Raw genomic sequence first — 24,569 nt, 5'->3', positions numbered from 1 at the left:
ATACTCATTTGGATGGTGGTCGTTTTTCAGTTTGAATAGAGAAAAGGAATTAACTTCAAGTAACATATCATCAATGGCAAAGACTGCTAGCAATCCCGCGAACCTGTAGACAAACAGTCTCAACTTCCTGCAATTGTCTGATAAGCTGATCTATCCCCAAAAAGTGTTTTCAAACAGAAAATGATCCGAACCATCGTTCAGTGTGATCCATCATTTCTGGTCCATAGGTCCAAGGCACTCAAGGAAAACTAATTATTTTTCTGATATATCTTTATTATATCAACAAACTTGTGACAATTTCAGATACACTGAATTTATAATTCCACTCCTCCTTTCATGAAGGCGTCAACAACCTCTATTTAACCACGATGAAGGTTAATTTAGGCACAGAACATAACAACAGTCGTCCCCTTGCCTCGACTGTTCATCTTCCTTTTTTTTAATCCGTCATCAGCTCATAAAACCACACGGGTGCCAACGAAATGAAACATGATAAAGTCAAAGTCAACAGATATAGAACACGACTGAAACTGTTTATTCATCCACTTCAAATGTCTAAAGATGTCATAAGAAAACACAACAAAAAGGAAACTCTTTAGCAATAAAAACTGTGGGTCTTTACTCGTCCTACTCTTGGAGGCTTTATTAAGAAAATGGTCATAAAGCGAACACTTAACTCCTACATTACGTCAATTAGCGTTTGGATACTTTCTGTCTGGACAGATTCCTTGTCCCCTCCTTTAATGGATCACTGTGCTCCGCCGGCTGTGTCGAACATCTTCTTGCGGCCCTCCATGCCTGACATGGCCTCCACGTTCTTACGCCAATCGCCCACTTCAGTCGTGAGCACCTTGGATTGAAGAGAGAAGTGAAATCCAAATTAAAACATATCTTATTCCATGGAGAAAAAGAGACATTTTGACATGTGTATTTTCCCCCCCTGTGCACTTGGAAGCTCCACCCGACTGACAGACTAAAGCTCTGGGGGTCTCGAGTTACCTTGTCCGTTTTGACGTCCTCCTTCTTCACAGACTTGAGGTTGGCTCTGAGGTCCATGGAGCCCTTGTGCTTGGAGCCCAGGAGAGCTCTCATCATCTCGTCTGCCGACACCCTCACCTTCCTCAGGGCAGGCTTTTTGAACTTGCCTCCGAGGTCCTGTACTTTCAACTTCAGCTCATGGATCTAAAAAAAGAATGTACCAGAAGCTACACTGAAATTTCTGTGGGGAGTTCTTCCTTTCACTGGCCAAGCCTTCTCTTCTTTTTTCTTTTTTAAGAAACACATTTGCTAAAAGTGCGATCTCAAAGTATGGTGCTAGACAAAGTGGCAGAAGTTCAAGCAAACTTTCAACTTTCATGTTCAAAGTTCAAGTTTTAAGGTTTGACTCTCTGCATTCAAAGCAGGGAAAGAAACTTTTTCATTTTTCAAGATATTGTCTGAGCTGTGCGAGATAAGAGGAATGTGTGCTCGGTGCGGGAGGATTGTTCAGAGAGACTCACATCTTTGTTGTGTTTGCCCACTTTGTATTCACAGTCGTACCTCTCCTCATCCACGACATCAACTTGAGCAAATAGCTGCTTGCATATTTTCTGGGAAAAAATTAAATAAATTATTATATTATTTAAATCTAATGAGACATCTTAATTCATTTTCTGAAACGGTCATTTGTGGTTCATGACCCTTACTTGTAGCTCTTCCAGGGACAATCCTGAGAGTTGCAAAGGGGGCAACTTCTCTGCGATCTGACGGACTTTCTCTTCCTCCCGGTCCTGCCTCTCCCTCTCCAAATCCTCACAGGCTCGAGTGAGGAGAAGCATCTGATTGAACAGAAAAATATCAATCAAAACGAGGCATGGGAATCAGAGGAGGGCCACTGCAGCCTGATCCTACAACGCAACAGACTCCAAGTGCTAATATTAAATTTATATATTCGGTAAAACATGTGTACACTAGCAACATCTTTTATAAGTTTATTATTATTTTAAGAGAAGACATCCAGCTAACAATTAAGCAGCGGTGTTAACCAGAAGTAACAGTTTCTATCGGTCGTTTAAAAAAGCCTAAAGGTTATGTGTGTAGAGTTTTCATATATGAGCCAATTCTTAAATAGTTGGATTAAATTATGGACGTATATCTATAGAGAAAATATTGAAAAGATCAAAGGTGAAATAGATAGTGGACAATCGACATAGTTAGCTAAACTAGCTGATGGATTAAAGGTTTAATGTGCAAATTCTGCTTTTCCAAGTGGTTTTAGCATTAGAATAAATGACCATATTATAAATATTGACCTTGAATTGTATGAAAACATAATTATTTAATGGAATAATAGTGTTAAATGGGATCCAGTGCAATATTTTTGAGTAATCGGATCATGATGATTATTATACACATCATTTTCATCATCTTGTATTTCATAACAACTAACCTTGAGGGAGAGCTTACGAGAAGCTGTAATCTTTGACTTCGGCTGTGGAAAAACATATATTTGTCAGCAATTTTTCAAAGTGCAAAAGACAATTAAATCAAACAGTTATTGTAAGTTTGTCAAACGTAAAACATCAAATTGCCAGAAAGTGGACACCTTAAACAAAATGACATTTGATTTGCATCCACATTTTTCAACCCAAACTGGACATTTTAAAACTTCAGACATTCCCTCAGGACCCAGGATGTGTTCCTGCTCAGCTGACCAGCAGGGGAAAATGTCTGATATGCCCCGTACATGTGTCGTGGAATATATATGGAAAGACTAGTGAGCGTCCAACTCGTCACCACTCGCTGCAGCCGCGCATGTGAAAAGATAAAACTTTATTATTAGGATGAAGTCAAGGGGAAAGCTCTCAGGGATGCTGATAACGGCTCGGGATGATAACCACTGCCAGGTCTTTGCCATGTAGGACGCCGTGTCCCCTCTCGGTGCACGCAGGATTAACACTGTGGAATAGGACTGACTCACCTTCTCTTTGGTATTCATGGCTGCGGGTCTGTCGGGCTCCTGAAGCAGCAAACAGGACGAAATGAAGCGGAGGATGAGGACACAGCCAATCAACTGTGAGAATATATACATAGCCAATACAACCAAATATGTCTAGAAAGACATTTTTCTAACCTAATTGTACTTTAACAGTAACAAACAACACACAGGAGGATGTGTATTAGTACAGTTTAAGGATAATGAGTCACCCCACTGGACCATAATGTAATCTGACCCCGGGAGGCCCTTGCATAGCAGCATCCTCTGACCGGAGGATTAAAGGAGGAATATGACGAGAACAATGCCCCGCACTATATTCAGCATCGTCTCACTTTCTGGCAGCGTGAGTAATGACAGATCAACAGCTTTGTGAAAAGCTACAGGATCCGTATCTGACAGCTGTTACACTCCGGACAGCAGCAGCGGGAAAGAAGAAGATTTAGCAGATCGTGTCTCAGACGGATCTTTGTTTTACTCACTGTGCATGATCAGGGCTACTCGCAAAGTTTATCAATGATATATGAATTAACTTCTGATATATTGAAATAGTACTCCTCATTCAGTCTTCTTCATCACTGGCAAAACTCTGTCAGAAATCAAATACATTTATAGCATATAAAAACGTACATAGGTTTAAGTACTACAATATTACCACAAATACTACAATAAATGTGTTACCTGCGAATGTGAACGAGGGTCAGCAGGCGGGAGGGGAGTCAAACAGCGGCTGCTGAAGACAATGGGCGGCTTTTTATGTGAGCTGCCGTGTGACGAGCGGACAGCAGATATAACGTCTGGCCCCTGGAATGTGCTGGCATGAGACCCAGGATGAAATATCACCTCCCCTGAAACCGTGACCACTCCAGGGAAGTGTGATGACAAAGAAATGAGCGATAACCTAAATGGTATGGTCCAGATATCGCTGCTTGCTGGGAGACATTATTTATATTTCTCCATGGAATGACAGGGAAATTACATTAATTCATCTCTCGGTCGTTAATATTGAACGTTGTCGTTGCATTGAGTGTAACTTACAGGGGAAGTTTGACGGTGGGAGTTTTATTTGTTTTCTCGTTGCCTGTTTCCTCAGCTTATAGCACAAATACTGGAGAATGGTTAATGAAGGTAACATAATCCACATAATTGGATCTTCAGAGATAAGAATACAACTTTAAGATCTATTTAAATGTTATGTTTGAATGATCCAATACCAATATCTTTCTTTACCCATATGTTGACCATGAATGGTTCAATAATGCCGGGAGTCATAATAAGTACATAAACTTGCAAAATACATTCATATAACAACATCCTTTTTTAATATTATCGTTATTATGTTGACAGAAAACATAAAAAGCCTTTTGGACATTACATATACTTCCATGTAATTGCTCTAAGATACATGGATGGTAAGTTAATTGGTTTAGTTCGATCAATTGAATCAAATTCAAAACAATTTATTAGAGTTACAGTTAATTGGACTGCATCAGCCACAAACCTAATAAGCCTGTACAATACGTCATTGGTTTAATGGACTACAAATCTGATCAGATATTACTGAAAACATGGTCTGTCCTCTGAGCTGATAGAGAATAAAACACACCCGGAGCCCTCGTGCATAGCCAAAGCATTGAATCACATTTTAAGAATAGGTCCGGCTCCTTTCTGTGATCCTCCCTGGCCAATAACGTGGGGGTGGGGATCAGAACCTCTGTGCCTGTGTCGCTCTGTGATTTGGTGACTCATTAAACTTGGTGAATTGCTGCATTCTGATATCTTTGATTTCATGTTAGACATGTTATGACTTCAGGTGACTTCAGGCAGCACCATATGATCTGTTCTTCCAGTTTTGTCGGAGCCTCTGACTCCCCCTCAGCCTCACGCCTTCGTCCTGGTTTATATTTACATCTGTGTTTTCCTGTTTGTCTCCGCACTCAACAATTCCTTGGCGTGGCTTTGTCAAGATTTCAGGGCGCGGGCGCTAATCTCCGCCTGAGCTCCGGCGCTACTTTGTGCAAATCACTCAGCATCGAGTTTCTCCTCTCTCGGCCGGCTTACGCTGGAATGAAGCTGCTCAGAGTGCTAAGATGTTTTTTGGTAAACTGAGCATTAAGGACATCGTCTCATGAGTCTATGTTGACCTCTGCTCTCAGTGGGTTGTAAGAACTCCTTTGGTATTAGAGCGTAGAGTGAACATTAATGAGAAGATCTGAATGCAACGGGTTGAAACTTAGTTAAGTCACTTCTGGGGCTTGTTCTTCTCTTTCTCTGGTTTATCTAAATACTGTTCTTTATACATTCAGTTCTTTATTGGGGGAAAATAAGTGTGTGAGCCGTGTGGACGCACTGAGCAAAGGACAGAGGTTCTGTCTCTGTTTGCAGAATACACTTAATCTTTCGTGAATCTTAAATCTTGAAGAACTCCTCTTTAGTTTTATTATCTAGAAAACTTACAAGTGATGAATCCCATTTGAATGCACAGTTAATGGCCACTTGAAAGTCTTTGTTTCGATCGATAACCTGTTGTTTATGGGTGGTGCTACACCCCCCTCACATTCTTTCTGCTTTGCCTCTTTTATTATTAATGAAGACATGAATTGAGCCGGTTCACTGCCTGAGGGAGGGTCAAAACTAAATACAATACAATTTAAAGCTCTTTTTTAAAGAGAAACACAAGGTTCAGGTCTCGCTAATAATTTCTGTACCGTCTCTTTTAAACAAGCACTTGACAACTTTAATAAATCCTCAGACAAGGGCCTCCGAGACATTTTCACTTTAAGTTAATTTCCCCTCGATTTCATTAGCTACTTTGGACCAGTTTTCTCTAGTACTATATATTAACCACCTATATATTATCATGGCTTAGTCATATCATGTGTAGCTGCCAGGATGCCCATTAGTGACCTGCCTCATGTGACCTCTGCTGACCTGATTTATAGGTATCAGTCTCCGTAAGGTCCGGATGTCGGAGCCACAAATCTGAGGCTCACTGTGCTGGTCTCCCACACCAACACCTTGAAGAGGCCCTCAGCCTGTGTCTTATCTCCTGGGACTTCACCTTTTACCATCACTAAATCTGCATCGAAGCACCATCTGCGAATGTTTCATACAGAATGCTCTTCGCATGCTGTATGGTTGGCTGACCTTCCTCACAAGGGAATAAATTAAACTTAAATGCTAGGTCAAATTTCCATCACAACAAACACCAGCAAAGTTCCCGGTTTATCTTTGTGCCGCATCACAACAAGCGGCCACGAGCAAATGAAATGCGATAACAGACGGAGGAAGACGCCAGGGACAACAAATGTTCTGTCATCTTTTTATTTTTTTTATTTTGTCTTCTCGGTGATCCTCAGCAGGTGTGGGAGCTATTTCCGATGCAACCCAACGCCCCTATGTCTCCGCTCAGACACATACACTCGAATGAGAAGAACCACGCGGCCTCTGTGTCGGGGGGGGAAACCTGCTGGCAATGCACTTTCTGCTGCTTTCATAATCAGGTTGGTTGACGGCTCGATGTGTTGCCTCCGTGGTTCCCCTCATGTCGTCCTTAATCAAAGCTAATGAGCTCAGGCCGAAGCTTGGGGACAGACGGAGAGAAAAGGGGACGTGTGATCTTCCCGGGTTTGAATCCGTCCTCACCTCTCTGGTGAAGCGTTATTTGTTTTGCCAGTTGTTGCTGCGTAATCCATGTTAACCCATGGTCATGACCCGACCAGCTCAGACCCCAAAGTCAACATCTAGTCACCTCATTGCTGTGTTATCACTTTAAGCCACTTTGTGCTGTACATGTCACGACCTGAATAGTGAACAAGTCCATTAGACTACAGAATATATACGATGGGTACTGTACCCTACAAGTACAATGTGGAATTTTTACATTTCTGAAGTACTGCATCAGAGTACAAGTAGTACTAAAACAAGAAAGAAAAAGTAAAAGTATTTTGAGTGTTCCAATATTAACGATTATTTCCTTTATTTCAAAGTTAAACATAATAAGAATAAAACATAAAATTGATTTTAAAATTACATGTAATTTTTTTATCGTGTTTCAGGTTGTCTGTCCGCCCGTCACATCGTTGTGATTAAGATATCTCGCCTCGAGGTTAGTTCTTCAAATTTGGTGCAAACGTCCTGTTGGACTCACCGATAAATTTGGAGGTGAAAGGTCAACGATTAGAGACACTGTACAATTGGATTTGTTTTGCCTTGTGATCGCAAAACCTCAAGAACGCCTGTAAGGAATCCTTTCAAATTGAATGCAAAGGTTCTTTTGACCTCATGGACAAACTGATTCGATTTGGATGGGCAAAGGTCAAAGGTTACGGTAAGCTCATATTCTACATATCAATGAAACTATCCAAAAGTATACAAGTAGTTAAAATTGTACATTCAAATGCTGTTTACACTTTAAGGCATCAGTGATATTCATACATTAATATGATACATATTTATACAACGTTTTGAAAGGGATCTTCTTTTACTTTTAATTCTAGGACTTCTTTCATTATTTTACCCTGAATACTGTTCTTCTCCTTAAGTATAACTTTCCTTGAGTGTGATGATATTGTAGTATTTCTACACAATTCACCACACTCATGACTTTCCACTAAATACAAAAATCGACAAACCATAGAAAGTCAGCTTAGTTTAGCATAAACACTTGAATCAGGTGGAAACAGTTAAAGAGGACGAGATGATCACAAAGATCATTTATGGAAATGCGTTATAAATATTATTCTCTTTCTGTCTTTACTCTGCCTCTCTCCTCTTGCATCCTGTGCAGTCCTCCATCTTTGTTTGGACATGAAGCGCAGTGAGCAGCTGACACATGACATCAGCCAAGTGGCCTCCCCTGGCCTCCCCTGGCATCCCTCTGCCCTCTGCGGTCCGACCTTGACGCTGCCCTCCCAGGTTCCCAAGAGGCTTCAGTGGAAACCCTGAGTGGCCAACATTTCCCAGCTGCCCTCACTGTTATCAGCCTGTGTATCCAGTCAAAAGGACAGGATGGCTCATTCTGATAATATGCATCTATATAATATCCTCACTGATAAGAACAAAGGAATGTTGTCTGCTATAAACATAAATATATATATATATATATATGGGGCTGCATCCTGCTGCAGTGGCCTTGCTCGTATGTTCTGTTTATCTATTACAATAATTGTGTTTTTGATGAGCAAACAAATGATTAACACATAGCCTGCAGGAATTCTTTAAATCCAAGACCTTCTTCTTGTTGATAAGACAATAAAAGCCACTGATTTCAATAACATAATGCACACACACACACACTTACACAAATCCTTGTATGACATTGATATATACATTCAAGCAGAATCTTGTCACTAACCTGATCCTGAATTACTCTTGAATAAAGCTCCTAATTGGATCGTGCAAATTTCTTCCTTTTGGACATTTAAATGTTTATTTAAATTGTATTTTACAATACTCTTTGAGCATTGTGGGTAGTTTCATTGTATGAAGATCGTGTGGTTCCTATTCATTAGTCTGGCCATGATTTGGAGCAGATAGAACGCAGCACTGACGGTACCAACTTTTCACATCCAGAGAAAAAAGCAGAACAACAGCGAGTTGATAAATTCAAGTCATTAAAAATGCCACCCACACATTTTTTGGGGGAAATAAAGCAGCGACATTAACTGAACACTGACTTTGAGACATAGCTCAACGGAGCTTTCTTTCATCGTGTGACTTACCACAGGATAAAAACTAAAATAATTCAGTATATTCGGAATGTAAATATGCTTCTTTAATTTGTAGAAAAGGAATTAGTGGAAAATGTGTTGAGATTGAAGCTTCTGCATTTAGTACAGACAAAGTCCAGCAGGGGGCAGCAGCTCCTCACATACAGATTTCTGGCCATACACTGATTGATTTTCAGCTTTTAATATAATAAATGTTTAACTGTTGTTTAAATCTTTTTTCATGAATTGATTTAGTAAAAACAGGCCACTGGTCTCAAATGAAATCAATGAAAAAAATATGCATCCAAATAGTTTCCTCCAACTTCTTCGATATGAATCATATCAGTGTTACAAATGTAGTTATAAAGGAGATACAAGAACAAAATAACAAAACAAAGACACCAGGAGAAAGACAACAAATACACAGGAGGAGCCATTAAAATCATATCCTGTAAACAGAGGCTGTGGTTTGAGAGACCTCTGACCCCTGGGCACGTGGCCACTGGGCACATCTGTTAATCAGTCCAGGTTTGCACTCAAGAGACAGAATGCCAACACTAGGCCTCTAACAGTGACTGGAGTGATTTATTACTGTATTTTCTGCTCTGCATCAGCAGCTCTTGAAATATAAAATGTAAAACCACAGCATGAAAGCTTTAGAGGCCACAGTAATTATTCATAATGCCACATTTTCACCCTCCTCAACCTCCACGGAGCACGATGGCCGGTGACACACGTTGTCTGCCTCTTTTATATTTCAGTGATAGTATTTGATGAGTCATGAATATGTACAAAATATACCAGTTCATCAAATGATGCAGCAAATTGTTGTTATTCATAACGTCAGTAATGACAGATGTGCCTATTATTTTGTTCAATTATTCAATGATTGTTTAGTTTAGATTAGATTAGATTAGATTTCTTTATTTATCCACACAATGGGGAAATTCACTTGTTACAGCAATAAAGGAAAACAGAATTTAAATCAACTAGATGAGTGCGATACACTTGAAAATATATTTTTTTAATTCGCAGCTCTTTATCATTATATTAAAATCCTCATGTTTTGACATAGTTGCAGATTAAATACATGAGAAATCGATGGAAGCCCTCGGAGGGTGATACCCCTTTAAGAAGATTACGTTCCTTGAAGTGGGCGTGTCTCTGAGAATTGCGGGCTGCAGAAGAATCTTTACTCTGGTGAAGGGAACGCCCCTATCACAGCCTCCATGTATGGAAGACTAAGCGGGTCAAACACACATTTAGATTTTTTTTTGCTAAAAACCAAAAAGCTAAATTTTTAACAGGATGTACACAACCTGTTAAGATATGTTAACACAGTTGATATGATTAAAACACGACAGTATTTTTTTTTTTTTTTTAACCCTCATTGAATGAGTAACCTACTTCTGCTGTACCTTAACCCCTAATTTTTTTTAATATTTTTAATTATAGAAAATTACAAAAATGATGACTCCTTATATAGCTAGCATTTCTGATACTGTATTTGTTATTTATTAGTGATTAAAAAATGTATTTCGGGTGGGGAACGGCTCCGCGTTGCATGCATTTTGAATGTACACTGTGATCAGTAGGTGGCGCTCTCATTATCCCGACTTATATATCTTTTCAGGCCGGGACTCTGATAATGTGAATTTTGGGGCCGTCGCACACTGTGTGACGGATACTCAAAAAGGTCGGTAGTTTTATTCTCCATGTTGTTGAGACGACTCTCACCGAATTTGAAGTTGATCTGATGAAAGCTGTATCAAACACACAATGTTTAAAATGATGACTAAATCCCAAATTGCCGACTTCCTGTTGCATTAACATGACAATGCATTAAAGTGTTGCTTGTACATTTTAAAGAAACACATTTAAATGTTGCCAACTCATTAAAAACGTGTTTGCAAATTTTTTACGTGAAAAAGGAGGACGTTGACAAGTACCAAAAAAAAGGCATGTGCTTTTGAGCTGTTGGTCTTCCATACTGCACTTTGTCTGGTCGGAGGAGGAGGGGGAGGTGGGGGGGAGGTGGGGGGGAGGCTGAGCCCGGTTCAGTAGCACCAGACCCTGAAGCAGGACGGCGGAGGACCGGGGAGAGAAAGCGGACTATCGGGGTGCACGGTGGGACATCCGGACCGGTTTGCAGCGGGGACTGGGCCCCCACCACCCCCACATGATCGCTCGCAGTCCGCGGGATTGTGATGATGCTGATGCGCGCAGAGCAGAGAGAGACGCACCGCGCCGCAAACCCGCAACCGTGCGTGAGACGCCGCTGCAGGGATTCACGCTTTCCTCCATCACACCCTCACCGACAGAAACCCGGATTCCCCGACCGGTGCATGAGCCCGAGAACCGGGTAACGCACCATCCCTCTGCAGCCCCACTCGTACCCCACCCTGTCTGCGGAGTGAGGCAGGGGGCTCGCAGCGTTCAACCGACCCCTTTCATTTTTCTTTTTGTTACCGCACCTGCTTGGATGTGCACGCACCGCTGGTTCTGAGTCGTGTTTGAGAGCAGAGAGAGAACGATGTTGGTGCGATGCTACCGGGTCAAGCCCGCCGTGTGGGCCGCCCTGTTCGTGCTGGTCCTCTGCTGGTTCTACATTTTCCCCGTGTACAGGGTGCCCAGCGATACGGAGATAGTGGACGAGGTGCTGAGGCAGGGCGGAGTGTGGGAGAAGAACCAGACGGGCATCGATCTGTACAGGTTCGTCTCGGGGCTCTCACATTTCTGATCTTTGATTCAAAGCAGTGATTCCCTAAAGGGGGCTCCCAGGGGCCCCCCAGCTGTGCCTGTGTGGGTCTCTGAAGGACCCAGGCTGAATTAGGGGCCAGTTAATAACAAAATTAAAGATAAAGAAGAAAGGTGCCAAGATTTAAACTTTTCTGTACCATGATTTTTATAGGGTAAGAGAAAACAATATCAATAATTATCGCAATGTAATTTTAATCCATCACAATTTAACAAAGGCTCAATACATGTATGTATTTCTTATTCATTGTATGAGAACAGTGAAGAGGGATAACACATAATCAATAATGGTTTCATGTTTATTTGTCATTCTTTGCCATAAAAAACACAACTTTCACTTACAGGAGCCAAAATCTGTCTTTTAACGTGAAAGAAATATTAAGAATAATGTGTCATTTATCATGCTAATTATCTATATCGACCTATAAGAACTTTCTTTATTATTATTTCTGGCTGTATTGTGAGAGTGAAAGTAATGAAGTTCAAACAATCTTATATTCGGTTTTTGGGACTACTGATGTAAGCAAACACAGATTCAAATTGAAGAGTAGACATAAATATATGTAAAATGTAATCAGTTTTTCTTCTGAAAACACGATTGAAGCGCTGAAAACGTTGCAAAAATATTTAGAAACATTACAGAATACCACGAGATGAAAGCCTAATGATAATTATTATGATAAATGCCATTCATCTCAAGGCTATTGGTATAGTTAAAAAACAGAGGAAGCAAATTAAATCAAATAACTGCTAATAAAAAGATGCAAACATAGCAATAACACTCTTTATTCAGTGTATCATGTGTAGTATGTGTGATCCACATATTATGTTGGCTACAGTGGCAGTGTTATTCAGATTTTATCCAGCAGAGTATACATGCAGGCAATTGATTTCCCCAGAGAGGACTTCAATTAGCATCATCTGAGAAGGTGACTCTTGCAGAGCAGTGGAGGAGTTGGGACTTTTTCTTATTTTTTTCAGAGCTGTGTGATTGTACAGATGATTCTGAGGAAGTTACAGTAACAATGTGCGGAAAAGATGAAGACAGTCCTGTTTCCTTCCATCTCCGGTCTGATGTTATTCAATCTGAACCCGAACGACCTTAAATATTTGATCAGTTCCTCTCATTTACAGTAGCGGAACTCACACGTTCAGCTCAGGCTGTCACTACAGGCAAATAACAGAGGAGTTAATACAGTTAAATATATTCTTGGAATCTAATATGTGTTAACACTGTTTAAAGATCTTGTATTTCCCACATTCCCACAACAGGAAGTTGTTGACGGACTGCTGCGATCCACGGAGGAACTTCGCCGTCACCAAGGAGAACTCGCCGATGGGGAAGGTCCTGTGGTACGACGGGGAGTTCTACCACTCGCACACGGTCAACAACGAGACCTACCCGCTCTTTGTGCAGGTAGGACGGAGAGCAGACACGCCCCATGAACTCAATGTATTAACAATCATGGTTTTTGGAATAGATTTGTGGTTTCATTTCTGCACTGACGCTCAAAAAGGGTGTGAATATGTCTTTTTTGGGGGGGGGGGGGGGGGGGGGGGGATGGTTCTCAAACCTCCCTCAAAGTCATGTGTGTGACAGCTGTGCTCTCGACAGAGTAACTGAAACCAGACGATAGGAAGGGAAATCTTTTCGCCCACTCAGCGCAACACAACACCGGGACTGTGGGTTTGGACACGGTGATCCATAACGGAGGCAGTGAGGGGGCAGACAGACACATGGTTAAGTGGAGAGGACAAGTACAGTCAGTGTCCTCGGTGTGAAGACGTGGAGAAGTGAGAGGAGGAGACGCACACCGGCTTACATGATGCTGCAGCGATGGTGTCATGTTCTCGCAGTTATATTCCACCATCTCATGGATGATTTCACTCGTAGATAGAGTTGTGGAGATAAAGCCAGAAGTGAAATGAATTCTTTCTCCCCTGTCCTTTGGTTTGTTTGTTGTTTTGTCAAAAATACACCAAATGCATTTCTACGTTTTTTGGCCTTGACAAAGGGACGGATCCAGGTTCCTGTTCATCCTCCAATCAGTGAGAGTAAAGAAGTGAATTAAGCATTAGCTTCCTGTGGAGAAAGCAAATTGCAGCGTGGCTTCGCATATGTGTGTCTGTGCCGGAAGCCCGAGAGAAAACTAACCGAGCCCAAACCCCAACCTGCCAGACATCCTGTTTTCGCCGATAACAGAGACGTACAGTGTAAAAAATCAAGTAGCTAGCCGAGCCAACATGGACGAACCCAACCTGATCCCCACAATAATTTCATTTTGTTTGTCCTGATGGGTCCCGACAGGCTCGAGTCAGGTATCCCCCCCCCTATTGTAAGATAAATTGACGATACATTTTCAAAATGTGCTTTCATGAGCGGACATCTGGACCGTATGGACTCTGCCAAGTGCTTTTCTGGTTTTGACATCAAATCACTAGTATTTCTTCACCAAAGATGATTTATTGTCATGCTGTGTTTCTTTCCTCTATTCGACTATAATCGAAAACAGGGCTACATAAACAATGGCTTCAAGCTGGAGGAGGAGGATGTGCTTCAAGTTCCTCCCTCGAGTTAATCCCCCTCTTCTCTGCACATAGGTACCAGAGACAGAGTGTTTATCTCGGCCCCCGTGTATATGTCTGTACCCAGATAAGAGCTGTGGAGCTATTTTTACATGGATCCTGTGTGTTTGTGTGTGTGTGTGTGTGTGTGTTCGGTGTGGGGCTGCATCAGCATAAGTGTGTTTGTGTGTTTTCGAGACTGGGAACAGGACAAAATGAGAAACTCAGGTGAAGGAGCTGTTGCCTTGGTTTTTGTAGCCAGGGGCAGAATGGCTCATTAACGTTGGAGTGTGGATCCCCGGCACCGGTGCTGCAGATCTAATATCCTGTTTGGTAAACGCGATGAATAACTGACCCTAATTTGCAGGCGCGAGATTTGCATGTTCACTCATGACTGGATGGGGGAGGAGAGGGCGAATAAATAAAGAAATGCTAATATGAAGTGTTGGGTGGGGGGGGGGGGGGGGGGGGCTGAGCTCGGCCCCCGTTATGAGCACCGGTGTTTGAATGTAGAGCAGCAGGATTCGACGTACCCTGGTTTTTACATGTGAGATAGTAACTGTTACTAAACTTCTAAGTTCTACAATGTTTTTATTTGTGCTTAGGGAAATAAACTCAGAGCATTTTGATTCATCCAAATCAAAACTAATATTTTGAGAAAAATGTATCTGCTCTCTTTTTTTAACATTTATCATTTGAGGTATTTTCCAATTCCAATTTGCTGCCTCTCTTGATTTCGGGGGTTTGGAACGTCCGTCAGAAATAAGAAGCAATTTCTAGAAATCGCCTGAGATTGGGGGGGAAATTAACTTTATTTTAGAAAACAATAATCCTTTTACTGACTTCAACTAACTGGTTTAACTGTCTGGTCCCTTCTGGGTCACTGTAGAAACATGGCAGTAAAACCTACTCAGGGAAAGAAGACCGGCTCCCTCTCTAAGCCCAAAAAAGCTCCAGGTTAACTAAAACACATAGATTCTTAATTTCCGGTGATTCATCTGCAAACAAACACGTGTGATATTGAATTTCTGACTCTCGAGCCATTTTAATCCTACACACTGGACCTGAGACGGCCTTTCATTAACGCTGACTGTGTTTGTGGGAGTAATCTGTGCTGGGACCCCACGAGGACAGTAAAATATACACATGCTCAAGGTCCTTCCATCACTACACCATGTGCACACAGTGCCGCTAGTTACCTATAGTCTCTGTTTCCATTGCATCAACCCGTTTTCGGTTGTGGTCACACGCTGCTGCACAGCTTTGCACTCCCTCTACCTCTTGCATGCACCATGTTGTAGCAGCGAGGTTGCACTTGCAGAGAGCCTCCCATTGTGACCAGTAAAAGGAAGGTTGGGCGTTGGTGGTTAGGCGGGACGGACGGCTTGCAGACTCGCACACGTAAATACTCTTCTGCTCTTCTCAACTACCAGTGCTGTGATTGCAGGTCTGAGCTCAGACCAGCAGCAGCCGAACCACTCTAAGCCTGGCAGCAGCTACAGTATCTGGGCATCTGCCAGGGAATGTGCCAATTAGGGCTTTGACAGTTAATTGTCGGTTAGTTCAGCGGCTTAAACAGTGCGTCCATACAGCTCACTGGAGTGTACTGTAGATTCCTGTCATGTTTTTTAACTGGAGTTCCCTTGTGTGCGTCTTTCTACTGTCCCATGACACTTGGCTGCGATGAAGGTTTCACTTTACGCCTTTGACGCTTCAGTGGTTTCCCTCCGTTTGTAAATGTCCCTGAATCAAAGCCTCAAGTGACTGTAGATGAATAAAAGAAAATTCTGTCAGCATCATAACAGTGTCACGACAACACTTTGGGACTATGTACTACCAATGTCCTCCAGCTCCAGCCCAACTTTCTGGTTCCCCTCCCCTGCTCCATGGACTGTTAGCAGGTATTGTCCTCGGACTTACCCCCCCCCCCCCCCCCCCCCCCCCCCCCCCCCGTCACGGCCCAAAACAGACCCTGGGGCAAGGAGAGGGATGTGTGTGTGTGTGTGTGTGTGTGTGTGTGTGTTCTCAAGTGTGTGCACCCCAACGGGAATAATGAGCACAATTGTTTCCGCCGTCTTGTTAATCCGTGCCACTGACTTAAACGCAGCCCGGGCAAAAAAGAAGAGAGAGCGAGACCATTTTTGGCCCTGGCCTCATAAAGACTGGTGTAACTGGGTCCTCTGTATCAGAGTTAAAACTGTCCTATCCAAGGCTTTCATTTAGATGATGACAGGGCCATGGCTATTTGGTCCAGTGGCTGTGGAGAAACCTAGAGAGTAAACAGCTCGATAAAAGTGTAATGGTTGAAGTGATTAGGTAAAGATAATGGATAAGTGGTCCAAATAGCTGAAAGTAAACAGTGTTAAAGAAAAAAAAATGAATGTACAGTTAAAAAAGCTGACTGAATATAGTAAGCTAAAAGTGGCAGATGAAATAATAAGATTAAAACAATGGACAAACGTTGAGGTAATGGTTGGCTGAATTAGTGTTAAACAGTTAAAATAATCAGTGCGAATGGTTTCAGATTCATAGCATACATTAGGTCTCTGCAGAATCTGATTAATCAGATGTAAAGTATGACCTCGACTTACTTTTGACCTCCTTCCTTCATATGTCTTCGCTGGTTTGTCCATCAGCACACAAGGATTTGACAGGAAATCAGCTGAGGTCCCGAGCTTTGCCGAGCACAGTCCGACTCTCGGGAGATATTTGCTCTTTTAAACTTTACATGCTTGTGTCTGTGTGAATGCTAACGAGGCTGCGTGATGTCTCCTTCCCAGCGCAACCCTCTGCAGTTCCCCCTGAAGAAGTGCGCGGTGGTGGGCAACAGCGGCATCCTCCGACACAGCAAATGCGGGCAGCACATTGACCGGGACCGACTTCATTCTGAGGTGAGAAATGAGAAACGCAGAGAGCGGGGGGTGCTTGAATGTTTGCGCCTGGCTGCGCCTCCAAATGTGAATCAGCTGTGCCCAAGAGAGCGGCCCCACACCATCAGGGGAAACTGAGAGCTGGTGTCGACCGTAACCAGGAGAGAGGGAGAGAAGGGACCGATAACTGGGCCACGGCGAAGGGTGTGGGACAAAAGAGGTTGCGAGGCGTGAGCGAGCGGAATAGGAAAAGACGAAGATGAGAGGAGGAAGACGAAATGAGCATGAAAGCATAAAGCAGAATTAAACCATCTGGTGGGGCGTCAGAAATATTGTACTTCAAGAAAAACTAGACCCTGGATTTAAGAAATGTGGGATTTTGGACGGATTACACAAGAAGAGTCCTTTACAGATACATTGTTAGGGGTTTGGAGGCAGAATAAACAGAACAGAGAAATACATATAATTACTGCATAGGTTGACATAGAAAATAGTAAACTAAAATGCACATCATTTTTATAAGGACCAAGCACAAGTGGTCAGAGTATTTTTTGGACGCATTATTCTGGCTCGACTGCCAGAAGGATGTTTGCAAAATGTCTGAACCAGAATTGTCGGACAAACACGTCAATACTCATTATGCTCATCACCTGTAAAGGTTGTTACACCAGTGGAAACTTCTAAATGCAAAGCAATGACACGAATGTTGACTCCACATCGTCAAGTCGAGGAATGTGGTTCGTTTAAACCGAACCTCATTCCTCACCAAGCAGGTTTTGTATTTAGGTCAGAGGACTCGTTGGCTTATTATTGTGTAACAAGCTAATTATCCCTGCATGTCGTACACTTCAGACGACACGACGGCTCCTCAAAACTGAAATACAACATCGGCTGCGTCCGGTCAACACATCAGGGAGTTATCCAGGACGTAGAACGTTTATCGAGACAGCTGAACCCTAAAAAGGGAACCGTTCAAAAACCAGGTCTGATAAATCCAGAGGGAGGAAACACGCACTGAAATAAATCATTTCACAGATGTTCTTCATTTCCTGCGTCCGCTGATCCCACAGTGACAAACTAAGCATCAGGCTCGCAGGAGGCAATTATTCCAGAATGATTGTAATTTACTCCCCGAGACATATTATCTGGGAAACATGAAATGTAACTATAGGCCATTGTAATTTGTATTATCAGTGAAGCTGTGACACTTTCTTGTGGCCTGACTCACAACTGGTGACTCACAATCTGTCTTGGGTGAACTAATAACGAGTGAACAGCACTGAGAACTTGCATGAATGCACCTACACTACAGAAGTGATGTACGCGTGTTTGTGTGCACATAGGGCGTGGACGTAATTAACACGTATGTTTTGTTCCTTCAGGTGTAACCTTCCGCCGCTCTCAAAGGACTACGTGGAGGACGTGGGAACCCGAACACACCTGGTAACCGCCAACCCCAGCATCATAGAGAAAAGGTGAATCGAATAAAAACCAGTGTCTAACCAGCAGCATGTTTGAGCCTCTCACCACAAATCCATGAAAAATGTGACGTGGTGGAAATGTGCCATGAGCCATCAAATTCAAATTCAAGAAGCGATAATTTAACTTTATACAGCACTTACACTTATACTTATACAACGTTTGTAAATGGATTTTCAAGGCAACATGGCTGGTAATTGAAATATGCATTGCATAAAAGGGATTCAAAGAGAAAAGAGACCCAACACAACAAAATGCAAATCAAAAGCAATCTTCCTCACTTCATCCTGTTTGCTCTAAATTGTAAAAAAAAATTTGAAAAATCCTCCTGTGTCACATTGATCCTGCTTCTGTAGCTTGACTCGTTGCAGCACAGGAAACCTGTTTCCTTTGCAGACAGCCTGGAAGGAAGCGGGAGCAGTGAGCTCTACACATAAGTCAACCAGTCAAGATTTATATGAATGACTCAAATCTCAACATATCAAGTAACTCTTTCTCGGTCTCTGTTCAGGTTTCAGAACCTTCTGTGGTCGAGGAAGGCCTTCGTGGACAACATGAAGGTCTACGGCTCCAGCTACATGTACATGCCAGCGTTCTCCATGAAGCCCTGCACCGACCTGTCTCTGCGGGCATCTTACGCACTGGCAGACTCCTCCTCCAACCTCACCATGCTCTTCGCCAACCCAGAGTTCCTTCGAACGGTGGGCAAATTCTGGAAAGCCCGAGGCGTGCACGCCAAGCGCCTCTCCACGGGGCTCTTCCTGATCAGCCTGGCCCTGGGGCTGTGCGAGGAGGTGACGGCCTACGGCTTCTGGCCGTTCGCCATTGGCCTGGACGGGAAGCCGGTCAGCCACCACTACTATGACAACATCCTGCCCTACAAGTGGTTCCACACCATGCCCGAGGAGTTCGTCCAGCTCTGGCACTTGCACCAAAGCGGCACGCTGCGCTTGAGGCTGGAACACTGCCCCCCTTAGGGAGGAGGGGGGAGCCGGAAAAGATGGCGGTCCGTTGAGGTTCAGCTGGTTAGAGGACGCAGAGTGAGATGTCTGGGTTGTGAATCGGCAGGAAGTTGTTGTCATGATGCAAATGGATGCACATACAATATTTCCTCTGAGAAACCTCAGCGCTGCAACTGTGTCCGTACACGATGCTGCTGTGACACCAAGATCATCCCTAATTATAATGAGAATGTCCTCCACCAGGACCAGAAGCATCAGGGACAGAGAATATACTGACACAGGCAAAGACACACACACACACACACACACACACACACACACATCCACATGCACACACTCCAAAAAACCTTGACGAAGCCGTACCTCCACTCCTTGTGTCTGAAATGGTGTGTGTCTGTGTGTGTGTGTGTGTGTGTGTGTGTGGATGTGTGTTTTTTATAGAAAGCCCCTCGAGTGGGGCACAGAAAGGTGAAAGTGTGCAAGGCTGGGTGTTTGGGGGATGGGGTCTTTTTTTTCCGGTCTGTGCGACTGTATCCGACTGTCATATGGGGCAGCTGGACCAAATCCCCCTCTGGGTCTTTGTTCAACAGAGACAGAAGGAGTGGAGGAGCGGAGGAGCGGGGGGGGGGGTCTGAATAATAAAATGCACTGAAAGAAGAGGGGTGAAGATGCGAGGTATGAGGGGAGGGATAATGGTGTCCTGCTACCTTGTGGCTTGAATGGGTCTGGAGGGGGGAAAAAAGAGTGGCAGCGGGAGGAGGAGAGGCTGGTGTGAGCCTGAAAGGATTTTTTTCTTTGCTTTCCTTCTACCAAGCGTTTGATTGGCATCCTGCTTTGCCAAATAGAGCTTCAGCACCAAGCGGGAGCCGTCAGGAAAGGAGTCTCTGATCCTACGTCTCCCAGAATGTTGGGCCAAGTTGCATTTTAAACCCTTCGCTGAAGAGGGAAAAAGATAAAACACATTTTTTTTCTTTCTTTCCCGGATGAATGTGACTTTAAAGGGATGACGCATTATCGGCCAAGTGAACATTTGCGGCCAAAAAAAAAAGAAAAAAAGGAGGAAAGCACCAGATCACACATACACCAGGTACCTCACCTTTCATTCAACACCGACACTGACGGACTGTTTCGGTACGATTCGCACAAGCCGGGCTGTGTGGACAGAAAACAGCCTGCGTCTTCGAGAGGGGCTTCTAGGAGTCACCTCTCGGTAACAGCACCGTTCTTGCCAAGTGGCGAATCGGCAGGAACAGTGCCCTCTTTGATTCACTTTCCCGCTCTGTCCTTGTGCTCTTGAAACGGCGAGACGCTCATGTACAGAGAGGTAGTGACGGAGACAGTGCTCGGGGACCGGACGTCTCAGTGAGGCATTTTAACGGCAGATTGGACACCTTATACATTAAACTGTGGTTTATTTAAGCCGTGGCTGTTGTTTGGATTTTCGCCTCTGTCCTGTGTTCCTTTTCTATTATCGTTATTTAATTTTTTACATTTGATTTTGGCCACAAGGGAAAAATAACTTGCTCATGTACAGGCCCCAATGACAGATGCTTTTTGTTTTTTTTCTACTTGCAGGCCTTGCAGATGTTATAAAATATTATAAATATTCTGTTTTCTTATTCAAAAAGTGATAACAATGTGACCGTGCCATATCGTCAGTAAACGCAACAAAAGGACAACTCTGCATGGAAAGTGCATGGAGTGCAACCCTCCTCCGACCCAAGGTGCAAAAACATGTCGATAGGTTTTATATGTTTATCCACCCTCGTCTGTTAGAGTGAACAAGGTGCATTTGTAAAGCATTGAAGACATTTCCAGCTTCGATCCTGCTCTTAAATGTGTTCCTGACTTTAAAGTTAAATTCACTTAGGCTACATCTACTACTTTTTGGATTGAGAGGGCATAAACTCTACGGAAACGTTTTATTTTGAAATCTCCAGGGATGACTTTTAGTCTAGACGTGCAAAAATGCCTGGAAACGAAAATATAGACACTCACAAACGCTTCCTGATTGGTTCTTTTCAGTCATGATGTATCTTCGTCAGGCTCTTACCACATGAGCCCCTCTCCGGAAGATTAGCCAGTGCAGAACGCAACGTGTATAATATATCGATTACAAGAGTGTCTGTTTTCAAAATAAAACATAGTAGTAAGGATGTAGTCTCATAAGTGAGCTTAAAACTGCTGGACCAAGTAAATGAAGTGAACAAAATAGAATAACTTCCAGTCCAATTGCACTTGCGGCTCCTCCAGACTGCGAACCAAACTCTATAAATACTTTGACCAATTTCTTTTATTTTTCGTACTGGGATATTTCATGTTTTTGCACCTTTTATTTGTTTTTCCTCTCCTGCCCAGTATTGTGTCTGAACGAGTCGTGACATAGTGTGAAATGTAAAAGTAAGCATGATGATTTTTAAACGTGTATGTGCTTTTTGGTACACAGTTCTATTTTAATTATGTTCGGATTCTCGCCCTCGTTCCATCCCACGTGACGGACGCAAGAGCCACGGTGAAGCTGGGATTTCTTATCTGAGGGGGGGGGGGGGGAGGATTAATCTGTGATCTTTTACATTAGCTTTAAAGCTCAATTCATTCTTCAAAAGTTGACTTTTTCCAGCGCTACTTAACAAATCCAAATACAGTGCAGCTGATAGTAACACAGACGACAGATGAGGTTCTTCCTGCTGTGACTTGCACAACTTAAATCCGAGTGTCATCTGCAGCTTGTACATTTTAATAGATGTTTTTAACAGTTGTCTGTTATCGATCCAGCTCCGGAAGATCATGTAAGAGCAATATCATCAACCATCAGCAACCAGGGGCAGCATAGCATTCACAATTTGTTACGTTCCAGTCACAGGTTCCACCGTAGAGGGTGACTAGTTGCTTAGAGTCTGGTCATGGAGGAGTCACATGTTTGACCTGCTGTAGCATATGACCAGCCACGCTGTCTTTATGTGACACCCCGTCCATTCCTACGTGATGGTGACTTGAAACCTGCCGATGTTTCATATCAAAGTTTAAGTTCTGCAGGCGTATCACATCAGAGTCTAGATCCGCCTGCATGGCGACATGCTGGGTCACAGAAGACGCTGCAAACCGAGTATGAAGTGGGTCAAATTGTGAAAATTAGCCTGAATGTTAAAGCCTGTCTGTGTACGATGTGAATTTCATGCAGCTTTAGCTTCTTTCCAACTAGACTCAGTAGAGTACATACCTCTGCCAAGGATCAACAGTTCACTGAAATGAGCCAACGAATGTCACACACTCAGTTCTCTAACTATGCTTGATTCTTTTATTTTTGATCAAGCTCTGTTGTAGAAAAACGGCCCAATTTTCAATGTTAAATAAAGTGGGGAATTGATCTTTAAATCTTTAATAGTTAAATATTAAGCATATTTAATGTTAAGGCACTCTATACACTTCTGGTTATTGATTTGTACAGGCTAAGTTGTCCTTACGAAACAAATTAGGTTAGAAATAAAAACTTTTGATCAACAACAGTCGACAGATCACCTTATCTACAAAAATGGTGATCTCATGGAAACAACAAGATGTGCTTTGTTTTGCTCTTAATTGCAACGGTTACAAAAAGCCGGAAGAAAACGTCTGAAGGTGTTGAAGTTTGTCGACTCCTCTGCTCCTTGAAATCCTGTGTGAACGACGCTGCCTGAGCATGATAACACAAAACCTGAATGGACTCAACCATTTGTTATGTGCCACCTGGGTTAAACTGTGAATGATGAAAGAGACAAAAAACAAATGAATTCAACCATATCCATGTACAATAAATAAAATAAGGAACATTTATCGTCAAAACCTGGTTTTCTTAAAGATTATTTTTGTGTGGGAGGGTTGTATGGACTCATGGTTTGATATATTTCGATATTTTTTGTCCCCACAGTGTTTGACATTCTCACGTATCTAAGACCTTCTTCTCAGTGTCTTTGCTTCTCATACCACTTCCAGTCTGTTCTGTCGTTCTGAATGTTTCTGGGTCGGTGAATCCCGCTGCTTCATCTGCATGGCTTGTTTTATGGGCCGTGAATTTGGAAAAAGGTGTCAGCAAAAAAGCTGTGCAGCCGTCCCCGGGGCCCCTGCTCCCCGCCGGACGGGGCCCTGGTGTGAAGAGATAACTAAGAGTGTGTCAACGATGATGGATATTTAATTAGGGCGGTTCAGTGGAAAAGGATGCAAGGCCACTTGTGTGTGTAGATGTGTGTGTAAGGGGACAGCTCCACCTTTAGGGAATTTGACTATATTTAGCCACACTAGCAGCGCAGCCCCTGTTGGTCTGTTTACTGCTCCGCTGCTGAGATTTGATGTGATATTTTTTGACTTCTCAGAGGATGAATGAAGGAACTTTGGCTTTAACTTCTCATCCTATGAAACACTGCAGCTTCTAGTTGGAGGATTGGCACAAAATGTTAAATAGTCAACCCAGAGGACGACTTGTAATGACATTTCTGTCCCTTCAGTGAAGTTTCCTGACAAACTTTTTCGATGGATTGCGGTGAAGGTGAGACATTCATGTTCTCTTTGAGGAGGATTTTAAAATGGAGGGTCCTTTATCGCCTTTCCTACTTAATCCTCTCCATCCCTTGAGGAGCATCTACAATCAGGCTTTTCCGTCGAGTTATCTCTCACCTTTTTCCGACGCTACACGAGGAGTGAAGCCGTCTCAGAGCTTCACTTTTCCTCCTCTTGCCAAGTTGACGTCTTATTTCTATTTTTGCCACTCGAGCAACCCACCCGTAGAAAGTAGCAAACGTTGAAGTTTGAGCGGGGTTAAGAAAACTCTCCCACACACATGCACACTGTGTCTGCTCTATTAAAGCTTATAACAGCAAACCATGCACCCAGAGCCCGGGAATCTACAAATAAACCTGGATATAAGTGGGTGTGTGTGTGTGTGTGCCATGGAACGCTGATATTCAAGAAGGATTCAGTGTTTATGTGAAGTTGTTTCTTTTGCCATTAACTTTTCGTATTATAGCGATGCAAGTTCATTTTCAAGGTTAGAAAACCCACCTGTATTCAAAGAGCTCCTGCAGAAGAAGCTTTGCTGTGAGTGGTGACTGGACATTGAACCAAAGTGTAAACACTGTTTTGGACGATCAGATCAACTCCTCTAAGTCCGTAATGAAAGCCTCACTGAGTGGCTGTCTGGCTGTGTCTGGTTTCGTTAATGGCACCTCTGCTTCTCTGAGCAGGGGACTCGTCTTCAGATCCATCTTGCATCTGAATA

At 43.0% G+C, this 24,569-nt stretch overlaps 2 protein-coding genes across 3 annotated transcripts; one reads left to right on the top strand and one right to left on the bottom strand.

Moving 5' to 3' along the window:
• Positions 1 to 303: 303 nt before the first annotated feature.
• LOC128428739 (troponin I, slow skeletal muscle) lies at positions 304 to 3,746 on the bottom strand. 2 transcript variants are annotated; one of them, XM_053414972.1, is made up of 7 exons: positions 3,656 to 3,731; positions 2,960 to 3,052; positions 2,429 to 2,470; positions 1,686 to 1,817; positions 1,500 to 1,589; positions 1,000 to 1,182; positions 304 to 850 (listed from the first exon to the last, which is right to left on the bottom strand). In XM_053414972.1, the coding sequence occupies exons 2-7, from the start codon at positions 2,975 to 2,977 to the stop codon at positions 749 to 751; spliced, it is 567 nt and encodes a 188-aa protein (XP_053270947.1). In that variant the 5' UTR covers positions 2,978 to 3,052; positions 3,656 to 3,731; the 3' UTR covers positions 304 to 748. The 2 variants fall into 2 exon arrangements, with proteins under 2 accessions (XP_053270947.1, XP_053270946.1); XM_053414971.1 differs by having other exon boundaries at positions 305 to 850; positions 2,960 to 2,998; positions 3,656 to 3,746.
• Positions 3,747 to 10,805: 7,059 nt separating this feature from the next.
• On the top strand, positions 10,806 to 22,693 carry LOC128428642 (alpha-N-acetylneuraminide alpha-2,8-sialyltransferase-like). Its single transcript, XM_053414863.1, is given in 6 exon segments — positions 10,806 to 11,397; positions 12,715 to 12,859; positions 16,788 to 16,880; positions 16,882 to 16,898; positions 18,260 to 18,352; positions 18,868 to 22,693. Coding segments are annotated over 6 exon segments (993 nt in total). The 5' UTR covers positions 10,806 to 11,218; the 3' UTR covers positions 19,334 to 22,693.
• Positions 22,694 to 24,569: the final 1,876 nt, after the last annotated feature.

The sequence above is a fragment of the Pleuronectes platessa genome, chromosome 22 (assembly GCF_947347685.1).
Source record: "Pleuronectes platessa chromosome 22, fPlePla1.1, whole genome shotgun sequence".
Classification (NCBI taxonomy): Eukaryota; Metazoa; Chordata; class Actinopteri; order Pleuronectiformes; family Pleuronectidae; genus Pleuronectes; species Pleuronectes platessa.
This window is presented reverse-complemented; position numbering and strand designations above follow the sequence as displayed.

Bases quoted from the DNA above. Each gene is read 5' to 3' on its own strand.
- LOC128428739 (XM_053414971.1), bottom strand. The intron at 1,590-1,685 runs GTAAGGGTCATG...ATTTTTTCCCAG, and splicing joins TGTCCCTGGAAGAGCTACAA to AAAATATGCAAGCAGCTATT. The intron at 851-999 runs GTAACTCGAGAC...CTTCAATCCAAG, and splicing joins AGGACGTCAAAACGGACAAG to GTGCTCACGACTGAAGTGGG.